Source organism: Lagopus muta, chromosome 9 (assembly GCF_023343835.1).
Source record: "Lagopus muta isolate bLagMut1 chromosome 9, bLagMut1 primary, whole genome shotgun sequence".
In the NCBI taxonomy this organism is placed as follows: domain Eukaryota; kingdom Metazoa; phylum Chordata; class Aves; order Galliformes; family Phasianidae; genus Lagopus; species Lagopus muta.
The window spans coordinates 3,010,387-3,035,991 of record NC_064441.1 but is presented as its reverse complement, the minus strand read 5'-3'; the positions used below and the strand labels follow the sequence as shown (position 1 = coordinate 3,035,991).

At 38.6% G+C, this 25,605-nt stretch overlaps 1 protein-coding gene across 4 annotated transcripts in view; it reads left to right on the top strand.

Annotated features, from left to right (window-relative positions):
* BCHE (butyrylcholinesterase) overlaps positions 1–25,605 on the top strand; it is a 49,751-nt gene that overhangs the window by 19,801 nt on the left and 4,345 nt on the right. For 3 of the 4 annotated variants that reach the window (XM_048955415.1, XM_048955416.1, XM_048955414.1), the window contains 2 exons: positions 1,907–3,428; positions 22,182–22,348. In XM_048955415.1, coding sequence (XP_048811372.1) covers positions 1,912–3,428; positions 22,182–22,348 — 1,684 coding nt within the window. In that variant the 5' untranslated portion in view covers positions 1,907–1,911. Of the gene's footprint in view, positions 1–1,906; positions 3,429–22,181; positions 22,349–23,681; positions 23,756–25,605 lie in introns of all 4 variants that reach the window. The other variant, XM_048955417.1, reaches the window with a different exon arrangement.

Below are 25,605 nucleotides of genomic sequence, written 5' to 3'. Positions count from 1 at the left end.
ATTGTGAGGTGGGGGGCAAAGAGTTTAGCCCTACCCTAATCCTTACATAGTTTTTCTAATCCAGCTCTTAGAAGATTTTGTTGTGGGAATGAATGGACGAAAAAGTACTAGCACCAGTGAGGGCAGCTCTGCAGGGACCGCAGGCTGTTGGAGTGTTGTAGAAGCTGCTGCCCCACATGGGTCCTGATTGAGGTTTGGCATACAAGAGGACAGATTCCTACACACCAAGATTAAGGCTGGGTGGCTTTGTTAGACCAAAGCTTAAGGTTTATTATCCCTTTACACCACCCTCTTTTTTTTTTTTTTTTTCCCAAATAAAAAGACAGGAACATGCATGTTTATTTTTCTCAAGTTTATCTATTGTTTACCTGTCTTGATTAATAGTATAAATATTGATCCTGAAGGTTCTCATCCATATGTTTAATGCTATCTCAAAGTCAGGAACCTTGTTGCACAAATTGTTCCGTTTTTATTTTATTTTCTTAGTTTATTTCTAGCAATATGCAAACAAGGGAGAGGAGCTCGTCTTAAACACAAAGCTGTACTTTCCACAGAAATTAGCCACATTCCTTTTAAGGGCACAAGTGCTTCTCATTAACAAAGAATGGCCTGTTTAAACTGGCTGGACAGAGTAGGCTATGCACAACAGGGCAATAAGGAAAAAATAGAGAAAAGCTTTGTTGAATGTTTTCAAATATGTAAGACAGAAATTGGTTTATGTAAATGCTAGTTTTCTGACTTTGAGAGGATGAAGCTGGGTGTTTGTAAGAGTGTTTGGAAAGGTTGTGGTATATAGGACTACTAATCTGCTTAAACGGGATACATAATATCTATATCCTTTGCTTTAATACAATGTTAGCTATTACTTAGTTCTTAGGGAGAAAAGACCAGGCCATACTTAAGCTATGAAGCCCCAGTAGTGTAAATTAAAATAAACAAAAACAAAACAAACAAACAAAAACTTTTTTTTCTATGTTAATTTTAACTTATAAAAATATATTACTTGTCATGATTATGATGGTTATGAACCTGGTTAAGAACCTGGTTAAGTTGCTTTAGGGAAATAAGATCTTGCAAAAGATATTTCATTAAGGTCTTAGTGTACCTCTCTGTGCAGTCACCCAGACAAGCTCATGAGCTGGCACTCAGTTCAGAGGCCCTTTTTACACTTCACTTGCTTCAGCTCTGAAGATACATGGGTAAGGCAGTGAGACCACCCAGGGCTGCTTGGAGTTCACAGCAATGCCGTCCTGATGGTTTGCTTCAGCCCAGGCATGTGCTATGATGTGGACATGGCTCAAAGCTTAGATAGATTTGGAAATCCTTGGATTAAAACTGGCTTTCTAGCCTCTTCCCTCCCTCCTCTTCCCCTCCCCCCACGGTTCACAGAATGCATGTTTATATGTGGGAAAAGTCTGTGGCTAGTGATGTCTATTAGCTGCCCTTATTGATCTGAGTGTTCAAGTTGCTAAAGAAACTCCTAGCAGAAGAATGGTTCATTGGGCACAGCTTTCTGTATCGCAGACTGTAACATGTTCCACTATTTGTGCTGGTGGAAATGCAAGTAGTGAAGTCACCTGTTGCAGACAGTGTGAGATTGCTGGTGGCTTGTAAACATATGATCTATGGCCATTCCTTGATTCTCTGGTCCAACTTCCTTACTTCTGTGTATTTTTAGCAACAAAGTAGTACAGTGCTACAGAACAAAGCATTAAATCCTAAACATAGCTTTTACAACTAGACTGACAACAAGGTATGGTTAAAGACTGCTTGAGCTTTGTGCAGAAGCACCATCTTAATTTATGTTCCCTTGGGATGATCTGCATCCTTTTTGAATGAACAGTTTTGGCTCTGGTGTTAATACATGGAAATGATAAGCCTGAATTTCTTTTTTCCTGTCTTTCAGGCACCATGGTTTGGGCAAATGGGATGAGCATCTGTGCCAGATTTCTCATGTGGCTTCTTCTCCTGTATACATTCATCAGGAAGGTAGTGCCTGAAGACAATATTATTACAACCAAGCAAGGCAGAGTAAGAGGAACGAACCTGCAGGTACTGGGAGGGACTGTGACAGCCTTCCTTGGGATACCTTATGGAAAACCACCTGTTGGTAGACTGAGATTTCAAAAACCAGAGCCTTTCGAGTCGTGGTCAGGTATCTGGAATGCCACTAAACACGCGAACTCCTGTTACCAGCTTATAGATACAACTTACCCTGGGTTTCCTGGAACAGAGATGTGGAATCCAAAAACTAACTTAAGTGAAGACTGTTTATACCTTAATGTATGGATTCCTTCTCCCAAGCCCAAGAATGCAACTGTCATGGTTTGGATATATGGGGGTGCATTTGAGACTGGGTCAACTTCCCTACCTGTCTATGATGGCAAGTTTCTAGCCAGAGTAGAAAGAGTCATTGTAGTTTCCATGAACTACAGAACTGGTGCGTTAGGATTTTTGGCTTTGCCAGGAAACAAAGAAGTTCCTGGAAATGCAGGTTTATTTGATCAAAGATTGGCACTTCAGTGGGTTCAGGAGAACATAGCATCTTTTGGAGGCAACCCAAAAAGTGTGACTATATTCGGAGAGAGCGCTGGCTCGGCTTCTGTCAGCTACCATATCCTTTCTCCTAAAAGCCATCCATTATTCACAAGAGCCATCATGCAAAGTGGATCTGCAAATGCCCCCTGGACTGCAGTTCCAGCATCTGAAGCCAGAAGGAGAACAGTAGCTTTAGCTAAACAACTCCAGTGTCCCACCAGCGATGAGACAGAGCTAATTCTTTGCCTCCAAGACCAGGACCCCAAGGACATATTGGAGAACGAAGTTTATGTAGTAAATTATTTCTCTCTTTTACACATTTATTTTTGTCCAACTGTGGATGGTGATTTTTTAGTGGACATGCCAGAAACATTGGTTGAGAATGGCATTTTCAAGCAAACACAGATTTTGGTTGGTGTTAACAAAGATGAAGGAACGAGTTTTCTAGTATATGGAGTCCCTGGCTTCAGCAAGGACAGTGACAGTTTGATCAATAAAACACAATTTGAAGTAGCTTTAACTCTGTCCTTTCCACAAGCAAGCCAACTTGCTATAGAATCTATCATTTTTCAGTACACGGATTGGGAAAATGAGCAAAAACCAGAACATTACCGCGATGCCATGGATGACGTTATTGGGGACTACCATATGATATGTCCTGTGATGGAGTTTGCCAAAAAAATTGCAGAAGTAGGGAACAACGTGTTCTTTTACTTCTTTGAACATCGATCCTCAAAACTCCCTTGGCCAGAGTGGATGGGAGTAATGCACGGTTATGAGATTGAATTTGTGTTCGGATTGCCTTTAGAAAGAAGAGTTAATTACACCAAAGCTGAAGAAATCTTGAGCCGGTCCATGTTAAGATATTGGGCAAGTTTTGCAAAAACTGGGTAAGTGTGCTGTAGAATTCTGTTTGGTTAGATGGTTGTTATTGCATGGGCAGAACTTTAACTGTGTCGATGGTGGTTTGATTCCTGATGGAATGCTGAGGCAGGATTAACTGTTCAGCTAGCCTGAATTCCTGTCTTAGTTCTGATAAAGCACAATCTTAGTAAAATAAACTGTTATTTAGCTCATGGTGGTGAGTGAGCTTAAGAGAATAATGTGCATTCACCTATGAAAGCAAACACAACACATTTTTTTACCATGGTAGCAGCAACTACAAAGGAAGTTAGTGGTCTCAAGTTTTAAAAATAAAATACTTAAAACTTTGAAGACCTTAAACAGTAGAAATAAGAGCAAAGCCCAAGTAGCTGTGAGATGTAATTTGTTCAGAAAGCGCACGTGTAGATGTGGAGGTCTATTATGTTCAGAAGATGAAATGATTCAGTTTGCTGGATGTTCTTCTCAGAAAGCTTTATGTTCCCATCTGCACTGTAAGTATAGTCCTGACTTTCACTGAAGACGGTAACAAATCACTTGCTGTTTCCATTAGGCTCATCCTTAAATGAAATACGTACTAGCCCGCATGAGAAGCAAATAAGCATATTTCATTTGGATGTTTGAAATGGATTAAATATAGCCCCTCATTCAGTCTATTTATCTGGTGTCCAAGAGAAGAGTGAGACAGCTCTTGCTCTGCACGGTGGCATCCTGGGACTCTCTGAATGTACTATTAAGTTTGGAATGAAAACATTTCAGAGCAGTAAGAAAAACAGCTGCTACCAGAACCACGTAGAACTGGTCTCAAGGCTGCAAGCCTCATGCAATTGGGGAGCTATTTTGACTTCTCAGAAGCTTGGTTTGCACTCTCCCCTAATTATACATGTAGAAACCTGTGCTTTTGAAAATATAGGATCAAACACTTAATTTGTGCTTTTAAAATGTTTTATTTCTGAAGTCCTCTATTGTAGTTCTTTACTGTGAGAGTAGTGAGATGCTGGAACAGGCTGCCCAGAGAGTTACAGGTGCCCCATCCCTGGAGGTGTTCACGGCCAGATTGGATGGAGCCCTGGGCAGCCTGGTCTAGCATTAACTGTGGAGATTGGTGGCCCTGCATGTGGCAGGGCAGTTGGTGGTTCATGATCCTTGAGGTATTTCCAACCCGGGCCATTCTGTGATTCTGTATGTCATGGTGGACATTTCTTTTTATTCATGAAAGGTGTGCAGATTTGGAAAGAGAGAATGAATTTTGGGATAGTATCTAATTCTTTTTCTTATTTGATATCAGAAGAGACTGTACTGCTCATTCAGTCCGTGCAACCTTGTACGTAAAACAAAACATAGGTAGGATTTAGGCATTTCCAGCAATGGAAAATTCAGCACAAACATTGGCAGGTTCTTCTAACTTAATACAGTTACAGCTATAAAGAGAAATTCTGTGTCTGATCGGAATGCGCCTATTCCAGTTCTTCATTTTCCAGATGCTAAATTTTGTTTGGCAGTTTCTGAGATTTGTATTACAGTTTGTGTTCCAAGCAGAGAGAATTCTAGGCTCTATTCAAATAACCCTTAATCCTTTTTCTTGTTGAACAAAACAGGTTATACTCTCGAGTTTCTCACTGTTATACATTTTTTCCAAGTCTTGAATAATAACTGTGCCTCTCCTCCGGAACTGTGATTCATCAACACCTTGTTGGAACTTTCCGTGTTAGAATTAAACACTGTCATCCCCAATGAGTCCTAATTACAGGTGTCATCTGTCTCCTATTTCAACCTGATATTCCCCTGTTTACTCATCCATGGAAAGTGTTATTTGCGTTGACCATGCTGTTATGCTAGGAGCTGCTGTGTGCCTATGCATGATGGTTAATTCATCTGCCCCAACCTCACAGTCCTCCTTTCTGTGCTGGCTCTGATTCAGCTCCAAAACCACCACGTTTCCTGTCTGGCACCAGCCTGAGGGCAGCCCAGCTGCTGCAGTGCCTTGTAGCTCCTTTAGGTTACACTCTGAGGGGAAATTTTTTACATACAAACCTTTTTTAAACAGATTCACCTACGACATGGTGGTTTATTTGATTGTTTTCCATAAGACACATTTTTTTAACGTAGATGTATTAATTATATTAAAAGTTCTATCTCATTTATGTATTGGATCTTGAAATACATGTATATATTTACTGTAAGTGATGGGCTTTTTAACTCAGATTAATGACCGTACAGTTAAATATACTCATCAAAAGCATAATATTTTGACATTGATTTTATTCTACCAAAATTAAATGAAAAATTTAATCTTAGAACTCTTCCTGCTTCCCTCTCCTTTCGGAGCCTGAAGGCACCACTCCCTGTGAATTCTGAGTGAAAGGCTAATGCAGAGAAATGCATCCAGCAGGGGCACACGTTTTGGAAATGAGTAGTGTGCTTGATTTATCAATACCAGAATGCATGTGATAGATTCCCAAGATGAAGTCTGCATGATGAGGTCAGGCAAAACTTGGTAACAACTCCCTCATCGTGGAGACATGCTATGACAGCACTGCTTTGATGGTGGTGTCACTTAGGCTCTCATTGAAGGGCAAAGACTCCTTATTACGTGCTGCAACCGGGATCTGATATCAACCATCCAGAGACCATAGATTTTTCCATTTAGCAGAATCATTTATTAGCAGAAGAGAAATTTAGTTCTATGCAAGATATTGCAGAAGAATGTTTACATCTCTGTCAAGATCAGGCTGGGGGGCTCTGAGTACCTGATTGTCTCTGTTCACTGCAACAGAATTGGATTGGATGACCTTTAAGGGTCCCTTCCAACTCAAATGATTCTGTGATTCTATGATATATGTTCATATGTATATAAAATTCAATTACCTACTGTGCAAAATAGAGTATATAATCCTTGTTGCTGTAGCTGCTAAAATTAAGTTCGCTGAGGTTTAAGTTCACAGCAGGCTTTAGCCATCAGTCCAGACATCTCGTCTGATTATCATTAGCACTGTAATTAGATTAGCCTACAGATCAAATTTCAAATGGTTTCCACAGTAAATAGCAAATAATCCCTCCCTCTGCTTCCAACGCGAGTATAAAAAACCATCAGTATTAGGGTCAACAGTACACTCATGGAGTTTATGTACCAGGAAATGATCTGGTCACTTAACCTCTTATGTGCTACTGTTCTCATCATTGAGACTGCAGATGTATTAAGTTTAATATTCCTAACCTAAAAGAAGTGAGGGAATAAAAACTGTTAGTGATTCCAACATTAAGAGCTGATTGTTGTTTTCCCTGCACCTCTGAACACACAGTAAACATTTATATAGAACTGGGGAAGCCCAATTTGGCATAATGTTTATAGTCAACTCTGGCATGATCAAAGGACAAACATCTGGGGAAAAAGTTACTATTCATGGCTCCAGTAGATGAGGAGAAGTTGAGCAAAAAAGATGAAAATCAGAAATATCACATAGCACAAGTCGTAATGAGGGGGGTTGACCTAATATGCTAATATGCAGAAGTTCAAACATGTAAGAGAGGGAAGAGCAGCCTGTAGAAGAAAGGAGATAAGACAAAGTTAATCTGAACTCATAAAAGTCAGTTTTATCCTGGTGCTTTCTGGCTGGGAGGGCACAGCTCAGCTCACCTCTAGCTCAGCAGCTTGCTGTGGGTTGCTTCTGGCTCTGTGTTTCGCATGAGGGGTCTAAAAGCCCCCACTTTGACCCAAATGATATCTGTTTTTCATTCTCACTTGCGCAACTGGATTAAAAATGGTCGTATGAAAAGATCTGATCTCTGTCCTGGAGCAGATTCTATTTCTATGAAGTAAGGAAGAAAGGACAGACTGAAAAGCCCATGGGATTCCTGGTAGTGTCATTTAGGCTCAGCTGGTAGAATTATTTCTAGTTAGTGCTACCCTTGATGCTGGCAGGTACGCATAGGTACGCACCTACCACAGAGTTGTGGCGAGGCAAACTGCTCTGTGGGTATCTTCTCCTCCAGCTGTACATTCCCAGCATTCCTTCTCAGGAATATACTTGATTTATTCCAAGAGCAGATCTAAGTAATCTGTGGAAAAGGTTAGCTGTTAGATTCTGCAAGTGTGAGCTATGTGCAGAGAAAAATACCGTGCTCTGATTCGCGGTGTTTAGAAGAGCATGGCTCCAGTGAACAATCTTCTGTTCTGTGAGAGCAGATCAGAGTGCCACTAGGTGTGGGATGGATGCTGATGTCCCTTAAAATGCAGAGAAAGGCAAAGATTACTGAACTGCCAATTAATTCTTGGGGTTGTATATCAAAAGCTTTAAGGCATAGATGCACTTGCTGTTTCAAAATGAATGCAATTTTCACTGGCTGTACTTTCAGTATTAAGCAAGTTCAGCTGATTATCCCAGCCTTTCCTTACTGTTGTTACCATGATATCATCCAACATTTTTTCTTGTTTGAGCCTTGAGAGTACAGCACTTGTTTGAGCTCTTGGCATATGTTTGAGCCCTGAGAGAACAACACTGTCATTGCTCCCTTGGAAATCTCAAACACGGAGAGAAGAGGGTTATTACTGGTGCTTTCTAAAAAAACATCAAGTCTAATATAATATTTATATTATGAGAAAGAACGGATTCCAAAATTGATTGCCATGATTTAAATTTGGGTTTAAGAACATTCCGTTTTCCTTCACCTAGGATCTTCTCATCTGATTCTTGTGTTTGAGACTATTGGCAGATGAACATCACTTAGTAGCCTTAATGACATTAGGTAGAAATCCAAACATCATCAAATTTGGATAGGCAAAGGAACATGGCCAAATTGTATTCAAATGAAAACCTAAGTGTGATATTGATGCTATATAGAAAGGGGAGATTCAAGCTCAGTATAATCATGTTTGTATATAGGTGAAGTTCATTGTAACAGTTGGTTAGTTTATCATAGCTGGCCTTCTGAATGCTTCCCAGCATACTTGATTTTAAGTGAATTTCACAGTGATACAAATAAATTTAAATTTTTATTTTGAGATGGTTCTAAAATTCTTATCTCTGCTGCACTTTTGATGTTGTAGAGAAAGCTTTTGAAAGCAAGCAAGTGACACTAACAGGTACTATCAATCATGACCAACAGAATGCTCTGCTAACTCCACTGAAAAGAAGTTTTATTTATCATGAAAAAATATATGGCATCCCAAATCAGTGGTTGCTAGGTTATGCTTTTTGCATTATTTTATTCATTACATTTGCTAACTGTATTTTTTAGATAGAGGTGACGTAAGCTGAGAAGGAGATAGACAAATCAGATGAGATGAGAACTCAAGACTGTAGTGGAGTGTACAGAGATAGTATTTTTTAAGGCTTTGTGAAAAATGTTTTGGATAAAAGGAAACTGGCAAAACTTGTCCCGCTGCCAGTTTTACAACTGCTGAAACAAATCTTTGCAGCTTTTTCTATAAAGTGAAGCCTTTGAAATATTTCCTCCTATGTTTTAAGAGAATTTGTGAGGCTTTGATTGTCCCACTAAAGCTCTGAAGCACTTTGCCCAGTTATTATTGCCTTTCCCTGATGTTCCACTGGTAGACATATAATAAATTTCAGTGCTTTTGTTACTAACTTATCACAGCATGTTTATAGATAGTAGTTTCAGAGCAGTGAGAACCAAAACAACAGCCTCATATAGAGTCCAGACAAGAGACTGAACTGGGGACCTATATCACCTACGTATGGAAAGGGAAGAGTATACTGGGAAAAGAAAGAAAGATAAAATAAACCTTCCAGCCACTTTAAGTTATTTTGGTAACTAAGAAAGTTTACATAGCACTGAGATATTTGGTGATAGAAAGTATTCCATTCCCTGTGTTGGTGAAAAGCAAAGCTTTAATTTTGCCCCAAAAGAGCACATGCATTCTCACATTCTGTTTCATAGGAATAATGTGTGAGACATGACAAAAAATACTGTGGGCAACATGGACATGTGTAAAAACGGTCTAATTTTAGGAAACCTATTGTCCACTATACCTATTTCTCCACTTTTCATTTCTGGAGCACTTAAAAGTGGCTCGTCATCTTTCCATGGTCCATATGTATTCTTGTATTCAGAAGCTGTAATGGAAATGAGTGAAGCAATACATTTGAAAATAGTGCATCATGAAAAAAAAAATCAGTAACTAGAGACTCTTGGCAGTCGTCTCTGTTTCTGGCTTGCAAGCTGACAAGCTGTCATTGAATTTCAAATCTGAAAACAGGAATATTTGATTCAGTCATCTTCTGAAAAGAGGCCTGGGATACAAATTGTTTAGATTGGCTTAATATTGCAAATACTGCAAAATTACAAGAAGATGCCTTGTTGATTTTCATATGTGCAGCAAATGCGATTCTATCCATACAGATTTTGTTCTCTGCAAAAGATGAGTCAAATCGTTATTTCCAAACATGAGATGAGAACATCTATTAAAGAAATGTCCAAATATTGTAGAAGTAATTGAACGAGATGTAAAACTAGAACCTAAAACTATAATGCAAAGCTGTGCCTTGAGTATAGCACTGGCAATGCTTTACAGAAGAGTGAGCTCTAATGCAATTGCCAGGAAAGGGACAGTGGGTAAAGAATCTCTTCCTGATGACGGAAGAACTAAAAAGCTTTGTGATTAAATCAGCAGATTTCAATTAGAAAGAAAAAAAAAAAAAAAAAGAAAAAAAAGAAAAGAATTCTGCTATAACCTTTTCTGCTTTGCACAGAAAGCTGTATTAGTCAGTTTTGCTAAGCTGACTTCTTTGTCAATTTAGCATCTGAACACTTTTGTGCATCTGATACTCTGTTCTTTCCTCCTAAAATGATTTCTAACTTAGCTCTCTGATTCCACGTTAAATTGTGGGGACAATAAATCAGTTTTGGCACATGCTCAGTTACCGCAGTGACAATCACAGATTGAAAAGACTGCAAATACCTTTGAAATACTGTCAAAGTCTGCAGGATCAAATCCACCAGTGATAATCCACAGTGCTGGAAGTGAAGAAGGTGAGCTCCCTGCGTCTGGAGATGTAGGCAGACATGCAAACACACACACACAGGCAGAAGAGAAGAAATAACACAGAGGATGTCTTTGAGGTGGATTTTATAGAGCTATGCTGCCTTTGGCTGATTATGTGCAAGAAGAGAGGGAAATGTCTTGGATGCAATTCTTTTTTACTCTCTTGATTAAGAGATATCTGGACATGAGGAAGTATTACTTTTCAGAAAGGGTGGTCAGGCACTGGAATGGACTGCCCAGGGAGGTGGTGGAGTCACCGACCCTGGGGGTGTTCAAGGAAAGACTGGATGTTCTGTTGAGGGACATGGTTTAGTGGGAGCTATTGGTAATAGGTGAATGGTTGGACTGGATGAGCCTTTAGGTCTTTTCCAACCTTGGTGATTCTATGATTCTATGATTCTATGATATGTAGAGAAATCCGTCCCAGACATGCCTCCCCATTGTACCCAAGCCCTGCAGGAAGCCTACCAAGGTATGTTTTGGGAAAGAGAGAGAGAGGCAAAGAGATACAACTGTTCCAAGAGTTAAAATAAAATCATGGTATGCTTTCTATCCTAAACTTGGGGGTGAGAATAAGAAGCCTGGATGGAAATCATTCAGCATTTGATGTAGCACGTGTAAGCATAAAAGATGGGAAGACGAGAGGAAGATGCTAACAGATACAAGAGACTAGGTGAACAAGAAAAGATATAAAGAAGGGAGGAAGAACAAAAAACAGATGGGAAGATAAAAGAAAAAATATCTCAGATACTTGCCATGAGGTATTTTTGAGGTGAAAGTATCTGTGAACAGTGAAATGCATGCATTAACCTGGAATGAATTATGTGTAAAGAGTGTTCGCATATAAGAACAACACACTTCAGAGATAATCTAGAGTTAGGGATTACTTTCCCTGAATCATAAATACAGACGTGTAAAGACATGGTAGCACAAGTCACTTTGAAGTTCTAATTAGTGTTCGCATGTAGCTAATTCTCTTTTTAGGGATACTCTTCTTCTATGTGGCGTTTCTGCAGCGTAGTCCTTGTTTCATCATCAAAAGACAGAAATTGGAGTTTCAAAGGTCTGCAAACCCCATTTTTCCAGTTGATTTTGGAACATTAATCTGAAGTCCTACTGAGGAGTTTCACACAAGGCATGGAAACCGTGTGGTACAAATTTTAATTTACTACCCAAGACTGGAGATTGGCTTGTTTCAGGGAAGTGGCAGAGGGGAGAAAAGAGGAAATGAGGAGCAACAGAGGTTACCTAACTGTATTTTCAAAGGTAGCTCAATAAGATGTTTAATTTTTTTTTTTTTTCTTTTCAATCAACTGCAAGAGAAGTCAGTTGTGAGTAAATGTAGTTAGCAATTTAGTCACAGGATTTGTGAGATTCTGTCCTCACAAATCTAGGAGCCGCGTAAGTAGAAATCAGACATTACATGCTTACAGTTAGTGATGTTAAAAAAATATACTCTACTGCAGATATAAAATTAAAAGCTGCTGCTATCATCTTCTTTCCCAGACATCCCTGGCCTTGACCTGTGCTATCTACCTTTCCTCCAGGGAAAATAAGACAACTTCCTAATTTCACAGAGCCCGAACTCTATGGAGTGTTGCTTCAAACTTACATCAGAGAGGTTTTATATTCTGTTGGAGCTGCTGCTCAAATACTGTGATTTTTATTTTAACTAATGAAGTTTAGAGTATCTGTCTCTCATCATTTATTCATCATGGTGTTCTCAAACAGTAGCCTCCAAGTGAATTTTCTGTGTAACTGGAAATGCTTAGAGGTTTAAATGATTGTTTTTTCCTAGATGTGAAGTAGTGCATGTGCTATAAATTTCCACAAACGCCCTCTTAATTTTGACACAGAAGGACTTCAAACTGGCTCAGATATCTTCCCTTCTTCACATATTCTTTCTTCTTGAGATCACGATTTTCATGATTCTAAGTTTAAAAGTTTCTGTTTAGAGATCTCTTTCTTGGTTCCAGGATTGAGTTTAAATCAGACTCAGAGGAAATTGTAACGCTGGGACATCATTTTAATGTGTTTAATGTAAAAAAAATGTATGATTTCTACTTACAGATGTCAGACCCACGGAGAGTTTATAACAGTGATAAGTGGATAATTACAATTATGGCAACTGAAGTTTGTAACTTTTGATCTTCGTACCAACAGAAATAAAACAGTGGTAGTAGAGGAAAACATCAAGAAAAATGCTACTGTTATCAACTCCATCATGACACAGTGCATCCAGATGATTTTATTTGGTTCAGAGCTATGTGGAGTACCCATCTTGAAAAGAAATCATGATTAGGGCAATTACAGTTGAAAGCAAATCTCAAATATTACACCGTAGTATAGCATCCATTACTCAGCCAGTCTTGAAAATTTGGTCTTTAGAGGTAAGGAAAGCATTGCATCAATTTATCTAACAATTTCCAAGTGTCCGTGAATGAACTCTATTAATGGCAGAGAAAGTGAGAATTTGAAACAGCAATCATATACATATGAGTACAATATTTACTCTTTCTCACAACCAACAGTGTTGATAATTTTTACTAAACCAACCGGGAATTTAAAACACTGCATTAATAGTTCCATGGAAATAAAACATTTTTCTCTTCTTTTACACACTCTCTTTAGACATTTCCAGGGAGCAATTCTGGTTAGAATACTACATAAGTTCAGATTTTCCCAGACCGTGAGAAAAAGTGTGATTGTAAAGGAGATAAGCGAGTTTCAGTGGATGACTGGAAGGGAAAATGCTATGTCAGTTCCTGTCTACTTTTTCTTTTACTTACATTATGTGGAAATGACTTCCTCCATCAAAGTCAAAATAGGATTCAGCACCTTGTTTCTTTTCCAAATAGCCCTCCTCTTCAGCTTCTACAAGACTAAAAGCTATCATTCCTTTTGATTTTCTGCTGAGTATCAAAAAATAGTATCTTTGAACAGTAGTCCTTGAAAGCTAAAATTGGTATCATATGTAAGGTCATAAGGGTCTTACAGAATACTTTGCAGGAACAATCGACAAAAAAAAAAGTTTAAGTCCTTTGGAATGAAAAAGTCTTAAGCCATAGTATGACTCTCTTTTGTCTGTTCAAAAATGACTTAAATATGAACTGTGAATGTTCACACTAGAACCTCGAGTCCTGGAGAAGGTGTGAAAGCATCCAAGTGAATTCTGTCCAGAAGGAGAGAAGCTTTTTCTGTAAATAGCTGCAGGTATTTCTCCAGCTGGGACCTGATCCAAAGCTTTCTGAAGTCAAATAACCTGCCCCATTTGTTTGGATTTGGATTAGCCTCTAACTTACTGAATCGCTTCAGAAAGTGTTGGACTGCGCTTCAAACATGAACCAAAATAACAAATCAGATGCAAGGTATGTTAAACAAAAAGAATAAAATACTTGTGGATATAGCACTGAGCTTTGCTGGAATATTTTCACAGTGCAGGAAACATAAGTACAAAGGTTCCATCCAGCATGGACACAGGAGGTTCAAAATACACTGCTGGGGTCTGAAGGGCTAATTAACTTTGGCTTGGCTGACCTGACTCATTATTAGTCCTGATACCAGAGCAGACTCCAACCCTGGAGCCAGAGATCTGAGGCACTGAGCTCTTAAATGCATTACAAGCATGCCCAAGTTGCTAAGACAGAACATCCTGCATCTAAATTTCTCAAATACTGTATTAATAGCCAATACCTTAAGACCTTCCTTGTTAATCTTTTATATGTAGCCAGAATTAATGAATAAGTACCCAGACATGCACAAGCAAGAATCGTTTCAGCTTGATAAACTCATCATGAATCAGTTTTCAGCAGAAAACAGACCGAAAAAGAAGCAACAGCTTGTTACTTCATTTCCTGAAGCTGATATTGTTTGTAATAACACATACCATGTTAAATTATAGTCTAAGACACTTAAACACACCACGGCTGTCACCAAGCTGGAATCTGGAAGGAATATCCTGAGCTTTATTTAGCCCGTGAAGACGTAAGAAAGCCTAGTTGCAAGGTCCTTCTCCAGTTTCTGTCAGTTAAAAATTATGCCAGCTGGATCCTACACGTTTCTTCAAGGATCAACACAAGAAATAACGTTTATCTTCAATATAACTTGCAAAGCAGTTTCCTTTAGCAGGGACTCAGAGGCACTTTATGGTCATTAGGTAATGAACTCATGTTTGTAATCTGTGAGTGAGAACAACAAAAAATAATGAACTTTCCATCAACAACTGTTTAAGAAAAGTAATTTGGAGGATTCAACTCTGCAATCTCTCTCATACTTGTAGTACTTAATTGCATAAGCCCTCTCATTCAGTACAATGGAAATCTAAGTAAGGCTCAGTGATCACAGGATCACAACCAATGACTTTGGTGTCCCATTAAGGAAATAGCAAACAATTTTCTTGCAAGAATCACATTCTTATTTAAAAAATAAAATTAAAAATCAGTGCTTTTAAACATGCTCAGTATTTATTTTCTAAACTCTAATATTCTTCTTAGTGCTAGAGGAGCACAGGCCAGATGTCTTGAGAATGCCAGTTCCGTGAGGCTTCAGAGAAGCTTAGTATATAAAACAGATAATTGTGAATGCTTTCAAATCACTCAGCAAACTGCAGGCTGACAATATCCCTGTCTGAGTTGTCACCTTTCACTATGGAAGTTTTTAGAGCTTGGTTATTATAAATGACACCACTCAGACTTTTCAGTTGATAGATTGGATAGTTGTTGTCTTTTCCACTAGTCTGAGAGGATAAAGACCTTAAGAGGATATTTAAAAATAAAATATTAAGCACGTCAGGACATGTGCACAGAGAATCCATCAGGATAGATAGGATGGCTAGTGATTAGCTCTTATCAAGGAATACCCTGGAAAGCTGTCTCAATTAAATAAAAAACAGCAAGGTAACTTGTTATGTGGTATTATGTACCAAGAGTACCAAGTGACATCAAAGCTAATATGTGTTTTTGTGAATGTCAGCTTTCCAACTTGCTTATTTAGGAGTGGCACTTCCCCTTGTCTTTGTTATTCTAAATGAGCCAATCCACAAACCTTAGGTAATACACAGGAAAATGTCTCTGTCATCTTGTCTTTGCTTTTGCAGTTTCTAACCACAGAAAGCCTCAAAAAAGATCCATCCATTTGGCTCAAATGCTAAGTGAAGTACTTAAAGATATTTGTTTGGGTGTTTTATTTAGTACCGTCATGATTAATGGAGATGTCCTACACAACAGAGCAATTACTAAATCAGTTAGGAAACTGAGATCTATTTTTAGGCTACAGATCTCATGGCCTTTCCTCAAAATGTGTGATACTCTCAGTGGGATTGCTTACTGATTGAGGCATGGGCAGGAGGGAGTCAGGCTTTGTACTGCAGAAAGGGTAAAGCACTGCCATATCCTGTCCTTCTGAGGAGCAATGAGTTGGAGGCCAGAGCTTTGGTGGGGACCTGTCAGATGACACTATTATTCATTAGCTCTTATCATCCTGTAATTTTTCATTTGTCTACATGCAGCTTTATTAAAGTAAGTGGCTATGTTTACTTACGGCATCATTAGAATTTAGTCTGTGGTATCACTTCTGAGTTTGGCATCTCTTTTTCTGCCAGCATGACTCTGCCTCCCGTCTCTTATTCATTTTGCCTGCTCTGTGCTCTTAGTCTCTTTTACCTTCCTGAAAACACATTAGAAGAAAACACAACCAAAGTTTATAACACAGAAAAAATATTTTTGTTCTGCATTTCTACAAGTGCAAACTCAAACTACAGTATTAATTGCATTCATTAGGTTTCACATTTTAGCAGGTATTGTTAGGTTTCACATCTGCACTGAGCTGCTGTAAGAGGAACCATAAGGGTGGAACCTATGCTGCTGCCCTGGCTGTGCTGCTGGGATGTACCTGGGGTACATCTGTGCAGGCTTCAGCAACTCCTGCAATGACAGTGTAGTTCTTATTTGATGCTGAAATTACTATTTCCATAATTCTTAAAGACTTTGTTATGCAGCTGCAGAAAACATGCAAGAGACAGCATTACTGCTGCTGTTGCATTCCCAGGTAGCTGGGAGGCACTTCCCCCCTCCCTGTTATCCTGTGCCCATGGTAACACAGAGTAAAATGGCATCCCATGAAAAACAGCTGATTGCCAGCACTGCCTGATAGCTGCAAGGAACCATGAAAGCTAATAAAAATGATTCACATTCATTCTCTCCTCCCTTTAAACCAACTGTTTAAAAGAAAAGGGGGCAAAATTGAGAGTGAGCATCAACAGATACAACCCTGGTAAAGTCAATAAAGTTGCACCTAGCAGGAGCAAGTCCCCATTTAATTTCAATACTTACTGCACAGGGGAAGAAGAGGGTGCAGCAGCATTATCATAACCTTTCATTAATCTCAGCAGGCGCCTCATTCAGCTAACGAGACACATGCCAGTGTGGTGATAGCCTGCAGAAGGCAGCGAGAAACAAATTGCCTTGCTGTGCATTGTTTTGTTGACTGGTGCTGCTCTGATGAGAGCTGCAGAGGTAAGCTGTGTACAGAGGGGCCACCTTTCTACTGCTCTGCAGATCAGAGAGGAATGGGATATTCTCTTCAGGGTGAGCTGCAGGCAGTGAGCTTGCTGAGCTGCTTTCAGAGAGGGTCAGAGGAAAGCCAGCAGCTACTGAAGAGACAATTAAGAGCAATAACATGCTTCTCAGGGGAAATTAGTATGTGCTTCTTCTTGGGGAGCAGTATCTCTATGAGCAGCTGCAGCTAAGCAGAAAGCAGTGTGTGTTTGTGGCCTTCCAGGCAGGTCTGGCTGGAGCAAGGGGCTGCCTGGTGCTGGAGGCAGAGTTCTTTCAACCTGTGAATCTCTTAGCAAGTTTGGGTTTGTATAATTAATCTGTGTTAGACGGATGAAATAATGGATGAACTTGTTGCAGTTTTCTCTAGGGAAACACGCAAGGTGCTGACTAGATCCTGTTATAAACAGAGCAGCTAAACAGGAATAGAATGAAGGTATGGGACAATCTGAACCAGCATGCGGTACAGCGTTTGCAATACTCTTTACAAAGGTAAATTGTGTCTAAGCTGTTTTCCAAGAGAACTATCACAGATTTTTCTTTGTGGATGACAAAGTATAGTGTAACAGTGCAAAAGAAGCTCTCTGTTAAATGGAGACACCACAGCAGAGTGAAAACTATTAAAAGTTCACTCACAAAAATAAAGTGAAATAGAAAAGTAAAGAAAAAAAATAAATCGATGATTAATTAGTTTTTGTGAATTTGTTTGATAAGCCATCAAATTAATGCTATAAATATTAATAAATATGCAGTGAGCTAGTGTTGTTTTCCAGGCTATATTGATCATATTAATGAGAATGGTAACATTGGCATTTTGATTATGATGAAAAAAACTGTGTTCAGGTTGTTGCATTTTCCATCTGAAACAAATTGGCCTTCTTTTTTTTCTGAAGTTTTGGAAGAAGAACACTAAGTACACAGAAATGATCATAATGTCACAGAATGGCTTTGGTTGGTTGGAAGGGATCTTAAAACCCACCCAGTCCCAACTGCTGCTGTGGTCTGACTGCCCAGACCCCAGCCAGCACAACCTTGGACACCTCCAGTGAGTTATCTCATCTTAAGCCCTCTTCACTCCTCCTGTCAAATCTGGAATGCTTCCCATGAATGAGCCCTGAAGATAAAATTCTATTGACAACTATGGTTATGCAACGTTCAAAAAGGGAAAGTATGACCTGTGGAGCAGTAAATTTAAAAAATAAAACAAAACACACACACAAAAAAAAAAAAAAAAGAAAAAAAAAAAGAAAAAAAAAAGAAAACAAACAAACAAACAAAAAAAAAAACCCAAAAACCAGATTCCACAGATCTGAGGATTGCAGTGCAGCTTATGAACTTTAGTGGTAGCATATATATGTAAAGGTGGTGCATGAGAGCAGCTTTAGTAGAGATGAATTGCTAAAAACTGTTTTTCAAGTTATTGAGAAAATGTTTGGCTGCCTTAAAAACTTATCTTTACAAACTAAATGAGAAAACATCACTGAGCTGCTACCAATATTGAAGAGCCCAGCCTGAAACCTCATGGCGTTAAGAGAAGCAAAAAAAAATAGAAGAAATATAGAAATAAGTTCTGTGTATGCCATAGTGTAAGCACAAGTTTGGGTTCTCTTCTTCTTCTCTTACATTTCTTCTCTGGGAGCAGTTCAGATAATTGCACTTCTTAATTGCCCTAAGACTCCTGCACAACATTAAAAAGCATATAGAAAATAAGCATATAGAAAATAAGCATATAGAAAATACGCTAAAATTATTCAGTGAAGAACCTTGCATTTTCTATGAACAAAAGGAAGATATTTCCTGGCTAGAGCTTAAGTATAAGGAATGTTTTTAGAATTCAATGAAGTTGATGCATGATAGAAATGTAGTCCAAGCCCTAATGGGCATCCTTTCAAATCCTACTGATGGCACAGAGGTAGCTAGGAGTGAAATGTAACGAAGAAGACACGAATGAATGGTATCAGAAGATGAAATAGCATCAAAACGTTAAGAGGTCTGAGAAGCTGATAAAGTCCACAGGATGGAGGTTTCCATAGAAATTCTGAGCATTGTTTCAGTAGCTTCAAGTTCTAATCTGTCAGCCAAGATCAGCCATCCAACCACAGACGGACACAGGTAGGCCTGTATGGTGTTGTATGGGAACTGTTGAGTCATGGCCTGAACTGCTGATTGAACAGCTGGGGAATGGACCCAGTCAGCCCTGGGAGCACAGGTGAAGGCAATTCATCTGTGTGACTGGAAGGGGTGGAGCTTGGCTGCAGCTCTCTTAGACCTCACTGAAGGGCTGACTGCCAGTATGGAAGGATCTCTTTTTGAAGATCCCTTCTTGAAGCTTTCCCCTTTGAACCTAGAATCTTCTGATATGGGTGAGCAAACTTTTTCCCTTCCTTTATATCCTTCTTCTATCGTGGCAGTTTTTCTGTCATTGCACCTTTGTTGTAATGCCTTTCCCATCATATTGATCTGTTCTACGGTTGCAAATGTATTGGGTTCCTCTTTGTTTGGTAAGGATATTCTCACAAAACTTTTAATTTTTTATGTGGATATTATTAAACTTGGAGTTTGGTCTGGACACTATGTGATTTTGTAGCTTTTTCTGTGCACTGCAATTCTCGTCATGAAGTTATTAGTAAGGAGGAATGAAATGTAATTGCAATAGGGCAGTGAGGTCATAGTCATAACTTGTTCTTACCAGTTAAGCGTTGCACTCTTGTGATCTCTGTGTTTTGCTTTAGCTTGGAACTGCTTTTTAACTTTGGGAATTTTCAGTAGTGAAGCTAAGATGGGAATTACTGGACGTGTCTTTGAACAGTAAGCGTTCTGGAAATTAGAGAGTATGTAATGATCAGCACGCTCACATATTTCAAAATGCTGCACTCTTCTGACAGTTCTTTCAATAATTTTTAGTAAAATACATCTGTAGCCATTGTTTAATCCCCCCTACACCTGCAAGTTATAAAGTGGAGTGTCATGATTTATTTCACAGGATAAAAGCTGTTAAATGAATACTGACAGCACCATTAGTGTTCTGATCTTGAAATGAAGTGCAAGTCAACTCTGCTTAAGTTGTCGTTCTCTTGAGTCACAAATAAATGCGTGGTTAAAAGGGTGCCGTAAGTTAATCAGGGCAAAATTAGTAAAGAAATATCAGTAAGGAAGTGAGCCAACCAGTAAATGGTTCATTGAAACTCTTAGTCTGTAAGAGTTTCTGTAAATGGATGATACCCAGTGCTATGAACTCTAGAGTAAAACAGAATGCTGAAATGGGGCAAATGTTTGACTCATTCTGCATGAACTAAGATGTGTCAGTACTATTTCAGTGGCTGAATCTTGTGCTTCGATGGCTCCCACCTGTACCAACTGCCTTGTGCCCATTAGTGGCAAGCAGTGCTCCATGCATGATGGACTCCTCTCTGACCGCTGCCTTCTGGGAAGTCTTGGTGAAAAGTGAAGTAGAGAAAAGCAAATTAACGAAGCTTCTAGTTCTCCTTAATTTATCCTGCTGAGGATCATCAGCTACCATTGTTCTGCCCTAGAAACCATTCCTTGATGTCGTCTTCTAGCAAAGAAAATGAGTCCTCTTGCTTGCACAGAAATAAGATACTTAATTTGTCTTCTAACCTCTTCAGAACTAATACAGATTTGTATTTTGAACAGTTACAGATTGTCCACTTTTTTTTCTAAAATATCATATTCATTCTCATTTGTTCTCTAATGCAATGTTTCACATTCTGTTCTTTTTAAACACACTCAAATTTATTTTTTCTCTAGTCGTACAGATCCATCCAATAGATACTACATGTTGCCCTTTTCGGAGGGGAAAGCTGGATCTGTCTGTCCTTTTGAATGTTAATGTTTGTCACTAGAGCCCTATGAATACCATTGTATTATAAATATTTATCACAACTATTTTAATACTAGCAGTTGTGATCCTTTAATGTGCAGAGTCTGTGTTGTAAAGATCCAAATGCTCTGTAGCTCTTCCCAATTTCCAGAAGATTTGTAATTGTTCATATTTGGCACTCCTCTACTGGAGCTTAGCATAGCCCAAGGAGGAACTTTTCCTTGTTAATGAGAAATAATTCTTTTCTCTCCCACTATAGCTTCAATGCAAAATTTAGACAATTTTGAACCTTTACTTGCATTTTTTTTTCTGAGCCATTTCATCCAGTCAGTTTGTCTATCTGAAATGGTCTACAGTATTAAAACTAAAACATGAGTCATGAAACCTTCCAAACTAGCTTATTCTTTTAAGGCACTGGTAATAATATACAGCTTCTATGAGAATCTCTATATTCAATACACGTATCTTATGCATAGCAGTTAAGCAAGTATTTTTTTTTTTTTATCATAAAGTGTCTATACAAGGGTTGCTCTGAAAGAAATGCCTTCTATTTTGTTATATTGGCCCAGACAGTCAGTTGTTGGTGGAATGATAGTAATGGCTGAACCTTTCCACCAGTCATAGGATCTTAGAATGGTTTGGATTGGAAGGGACATTTAAGATAATCTAGTTCCAACACCATGCTATAGGCAGAGACACCTCCCTCTAGACCAGGTTGCTCAAAGTCCCATCCAGCCTGGCCTGCCTGATCTGTTGCATCTTGTTCCCTTATGACAGACGGCAGCAGAGGGGCAATCTGACAAAATGGCATCAGACATGGAAGTGCAGACAAAGCAAAAGTGTGGGGGGAAAAATGACGCCCACTGACATTTATTGACGTCTGCTGACAAACCAGTGGATGTGAGCACAGTGAGGTGATGGTGAATGGTACGCAGTGGTGACATTAATAGTGGTCACAGACTGTGACCAGTTGGTGCAGATTTTTATGCGCAGGTGCTGCAGGCACTTGTTTATCATTGGCAAAAGTGCATTGCTAAGGCAGGTGTCTGTGTTGGAAAACAGAGTTTTGTAGCTGAGAATTTCATCTATCAAATAGTCTTATTTTGCTCTTTGTATCCATTGCAGTTTCCATATAAATAAATAGGAGGCATTACTTTCAGAGTGGCCTGCATATAGTTTTACTTTTTAAAAAATGAATTTCAATCAGTTTTTTTCAGTTGCTTAAAAAAAGTGTACTCCAGTAATTCCAAACTAACATAGTTAAGTTAATAACTGTTGAGTGAAAACAACCAAGCAGAAAACCTTATATGATATGATGAAATGAATCCTCATTCAAAATGAAATATTTCTCTTTATCATTTAGAAATCCAAATGGGACCCTGATTAATGGAACAAGATGGCCAGTCTTTACCAGTACTGAACAAAAATATTTGACATTAAATACTGATGCTTCGGAGGTACTTACAAAACTACGTGCTCAGCAGTGTCGCTTCTGGAATATTTTTTTCCCCAAAGTACTGGAAATGACAGGTAAAAATGCTTTTTAGATACTTTAATCTAAATTGTTTCATGCAAGGCTTGTTTGCTTGGTATTAATGTGATAATTCAATCTAAGCCTTCATGTTTCCATTTTGTAACTCTATTTCCATAAGATGTTCAGATGTTAGATAAAATTTCCGGAGCTGCAGTGATGGGCATCATACTCTATGGAAAAGAAAAGAATCACTGAACCTGGATCCTAACCTAGCAATGAGACAAGAATGTTGTTAAGTAGTGCTTCTTTGTCATATATCTACATCGATCAGTCCCTGAAATACTGTAACAGAAATACTGCTTTTATATTTATGTTCCCTACACAGTCTTGCACAGTTCTGACAAAGAAACATTTAAGTTTCTACTTGCAACCATGATGTAACACTTTGTATTGTAACAATTCTCTTCGCTGAAATAGTGTTTTGCATTCCCTATCTCCACTTATGCCCAAAAGAACTCATGAGACAGTACATTCCATATATATAAAGTATTTCTTCATCAACTGATGCTTCTTCCATCATTTCTTCTACTGAAACAGACAAGCAGGGTTACTTTATTATGATATAAGGTGGTAGAAAACAAGGTATAAGGAAATGCTGTGTCATTGCTGCAAGTTGTAGTTCAAGCTTAGTTCAGATAGACAAGGTAGGGTTGCATCAGGAAGGACACGAAGACAATCAAACTGAGTTATTTTGCAGACCTTGCACTGCTGAATGGTCAGTTTGACATGGATGTGCTTATCAAGGAACCAGATACTGATCATTGCATAAGTTGTGCTACACCTTTGACATATTCTCCATATGGCACTGCTGAGTCTGAGCAAGCAGGTTGCCGTGGCAGACCAAGGCAGGTTCACTGAGGCAGTTCTAGTTCCCACTATCTTTGTGGTTAGGTATTTTGATCACACAAAAAGATCTGATGTGTTCAAAAATAGGTATAAATAAACCTTGTGGTTTAGGGTTGAGAAAATTAAGAAGGAAAATAATAATAATAAAACTCACTAATGTAACACTCACATAGATAATTCTGACCTTTCTATCTCTAGAGTATTTTCTGTGATTTTTTTGGAAGATTTCTTAAGGTCTCCCCACTCAATTGGGATATGTAAGATTATATCTGAAGATGTGAGTTTAAGTTGGTAGGCAGATACACCAGACTTAGACATGTGATATGTGGGTTCGCAATCCCAGCTTGACACAATTGCTACTCACAAACACTTACGTAGGTAGCTCTATTGCAAAGGGCCCACTGCACACAGAGTACCCTCCCTTCACAGTCACCCAAAGATAAAGCAGGAGCATTCAGCATTTAATGTTTCATTCGAGGACAGAAGCACCGGGACAACCACCAGAACGTTTTCTGATGATGGCTTCTAAAAGAAACACACTGGAGGGACAATAAACAGTAAGTGACTCTTAAGAAGCTTTTAGAGCAATCATATGTTAATTATAAAAGCATCTCTGTAAGACTCTACCTCCTCAAATGATCTTTAACGCTTCCTGAGCCCCATCTATTTACATCTCTGTTTCCTCTAGATTATAGAAAGCTGCAGGTAGCCAAGATTTCCATTTATCTTTCATTACTATTTTAGTGTCCAATATATATAGTGCATACATTTCTGTTTCACTTGATATTATTGCATCATATATCATCTATAAGGAAGTCAGACTTCAAAGTGGCCATTGGAAATATATTGTATTAAAAAGTAAATACATAGGCTCTGAAAAGATATTAACTAGAGACAGAGGGAAGTTCAACCTCTTGAGTAGTAATGACCAAAATCACTGTGGTTGCTATGAACCTCTCAAAAGCATCTGGACTCCATAAAACAATACTTGGAGTATTCAGACTATTAAAGGTGTGATGACTTAGAAAAGTCACCATCAGAAATAGTTGCCTATTTCCATAGAGCTATGTACTGCAGTCCTTATGCATGCAAAAAGTGGATTAGCCAAAACAAACCTCACTTGCAGGTGACAAAGAAAATTCCACTCTGTACCTATGACAGCCATCTGTGGACCTTTATAATCTTAATTCTCCCCAGCTCCAGCATTTTGCATACTGGATGTGAGAGGGAGAACAGTTCTTAAAATTATTCACCCCCAAGATAGGGCAACTTGCATTTGAAAGATGATAATAATAACCTGAAGTCCTGAAAAATATATATAAAAACAAAATACACTGTTTGATTAATTTTATTTTTTTTTTTAAAGCATTGATATTCAAAGCATGTGACTAAAAAGCATTGAATACAGAGATACTGAGATAGGTATTCTCCTTTCTGGCATATCGTGTGGAAGCTATCACCATGAGAGATACAGCAGCATAAAGCTGTAGTGTTTACGATACTGATGAACCAAGAAGTTTTGCAGGTACCAGCATTTATGAGCTGTTCGGGAGGACAGGAAAAAAAAAGAATTCCAGCTTGTTATCCCTTATTAATTATGCTGTGTCATAACAGCTACTTGGCCTTTGTCTCAATCTTAATGTTAATACTACAAAAATAAATTCGAGATTAGCACTTTACTGGCACATGTAGCAGAGCAACAAATGATGTTATGGAGATAAATATAACTTTGCTATAATGCCATTGAATTGAGGGCTGTATGCCTATGTGGAAAGAAAAGAAATGCCAGCTGCCTGTGCTGACACTGCTGAAGAATCAAAACAACCTTTTTTTTTTTCTTTCCTCTGTTAAACTGGGACCTTTCTGAGCATTAAGGTATGATTCATCGCCTCCTGAAATTTCCCCCCTTCTCCTTGTAAACTTCTCTGTGCTTTGCATTAGGCTAATTAGTATCTCTGTAGAGTCGGGCTATCTAGAAGATGGCATATAGCAAAATAACCTCACTGTATTATCAGCTCAATACCCGAGAATTGCAGCAACCAGTGATCTGAGCTGTAATTATCAGTCAAGTCGAATTCTCTAATCTTTTATCCTTTTTTTTCATCTTTTTTTTTTTTTCCTGCTTTCTAGCTGTCAGCTCATCCAAGTCATAGGTGGTTGTTTCAAAGAGATTGATGATGTTGGTGATAATGGGATGCATTGACTTGTGACTTCAAGTTGAATCTTATCGCTGAAAAAGCAAACAAACAGGAATCCAAGTTCTTACTTCAGTGTTTTCCTTTCTCTCTCTTGTCTTTTAGATTCATAATGGTGGCAAGTCCAAATTTCTCTCTGTCTGTTTTCTCCAGCTGAACTGTCTCATAATTTATACTCTCAACCAATGACTTTTATAATACACACAGCTTCA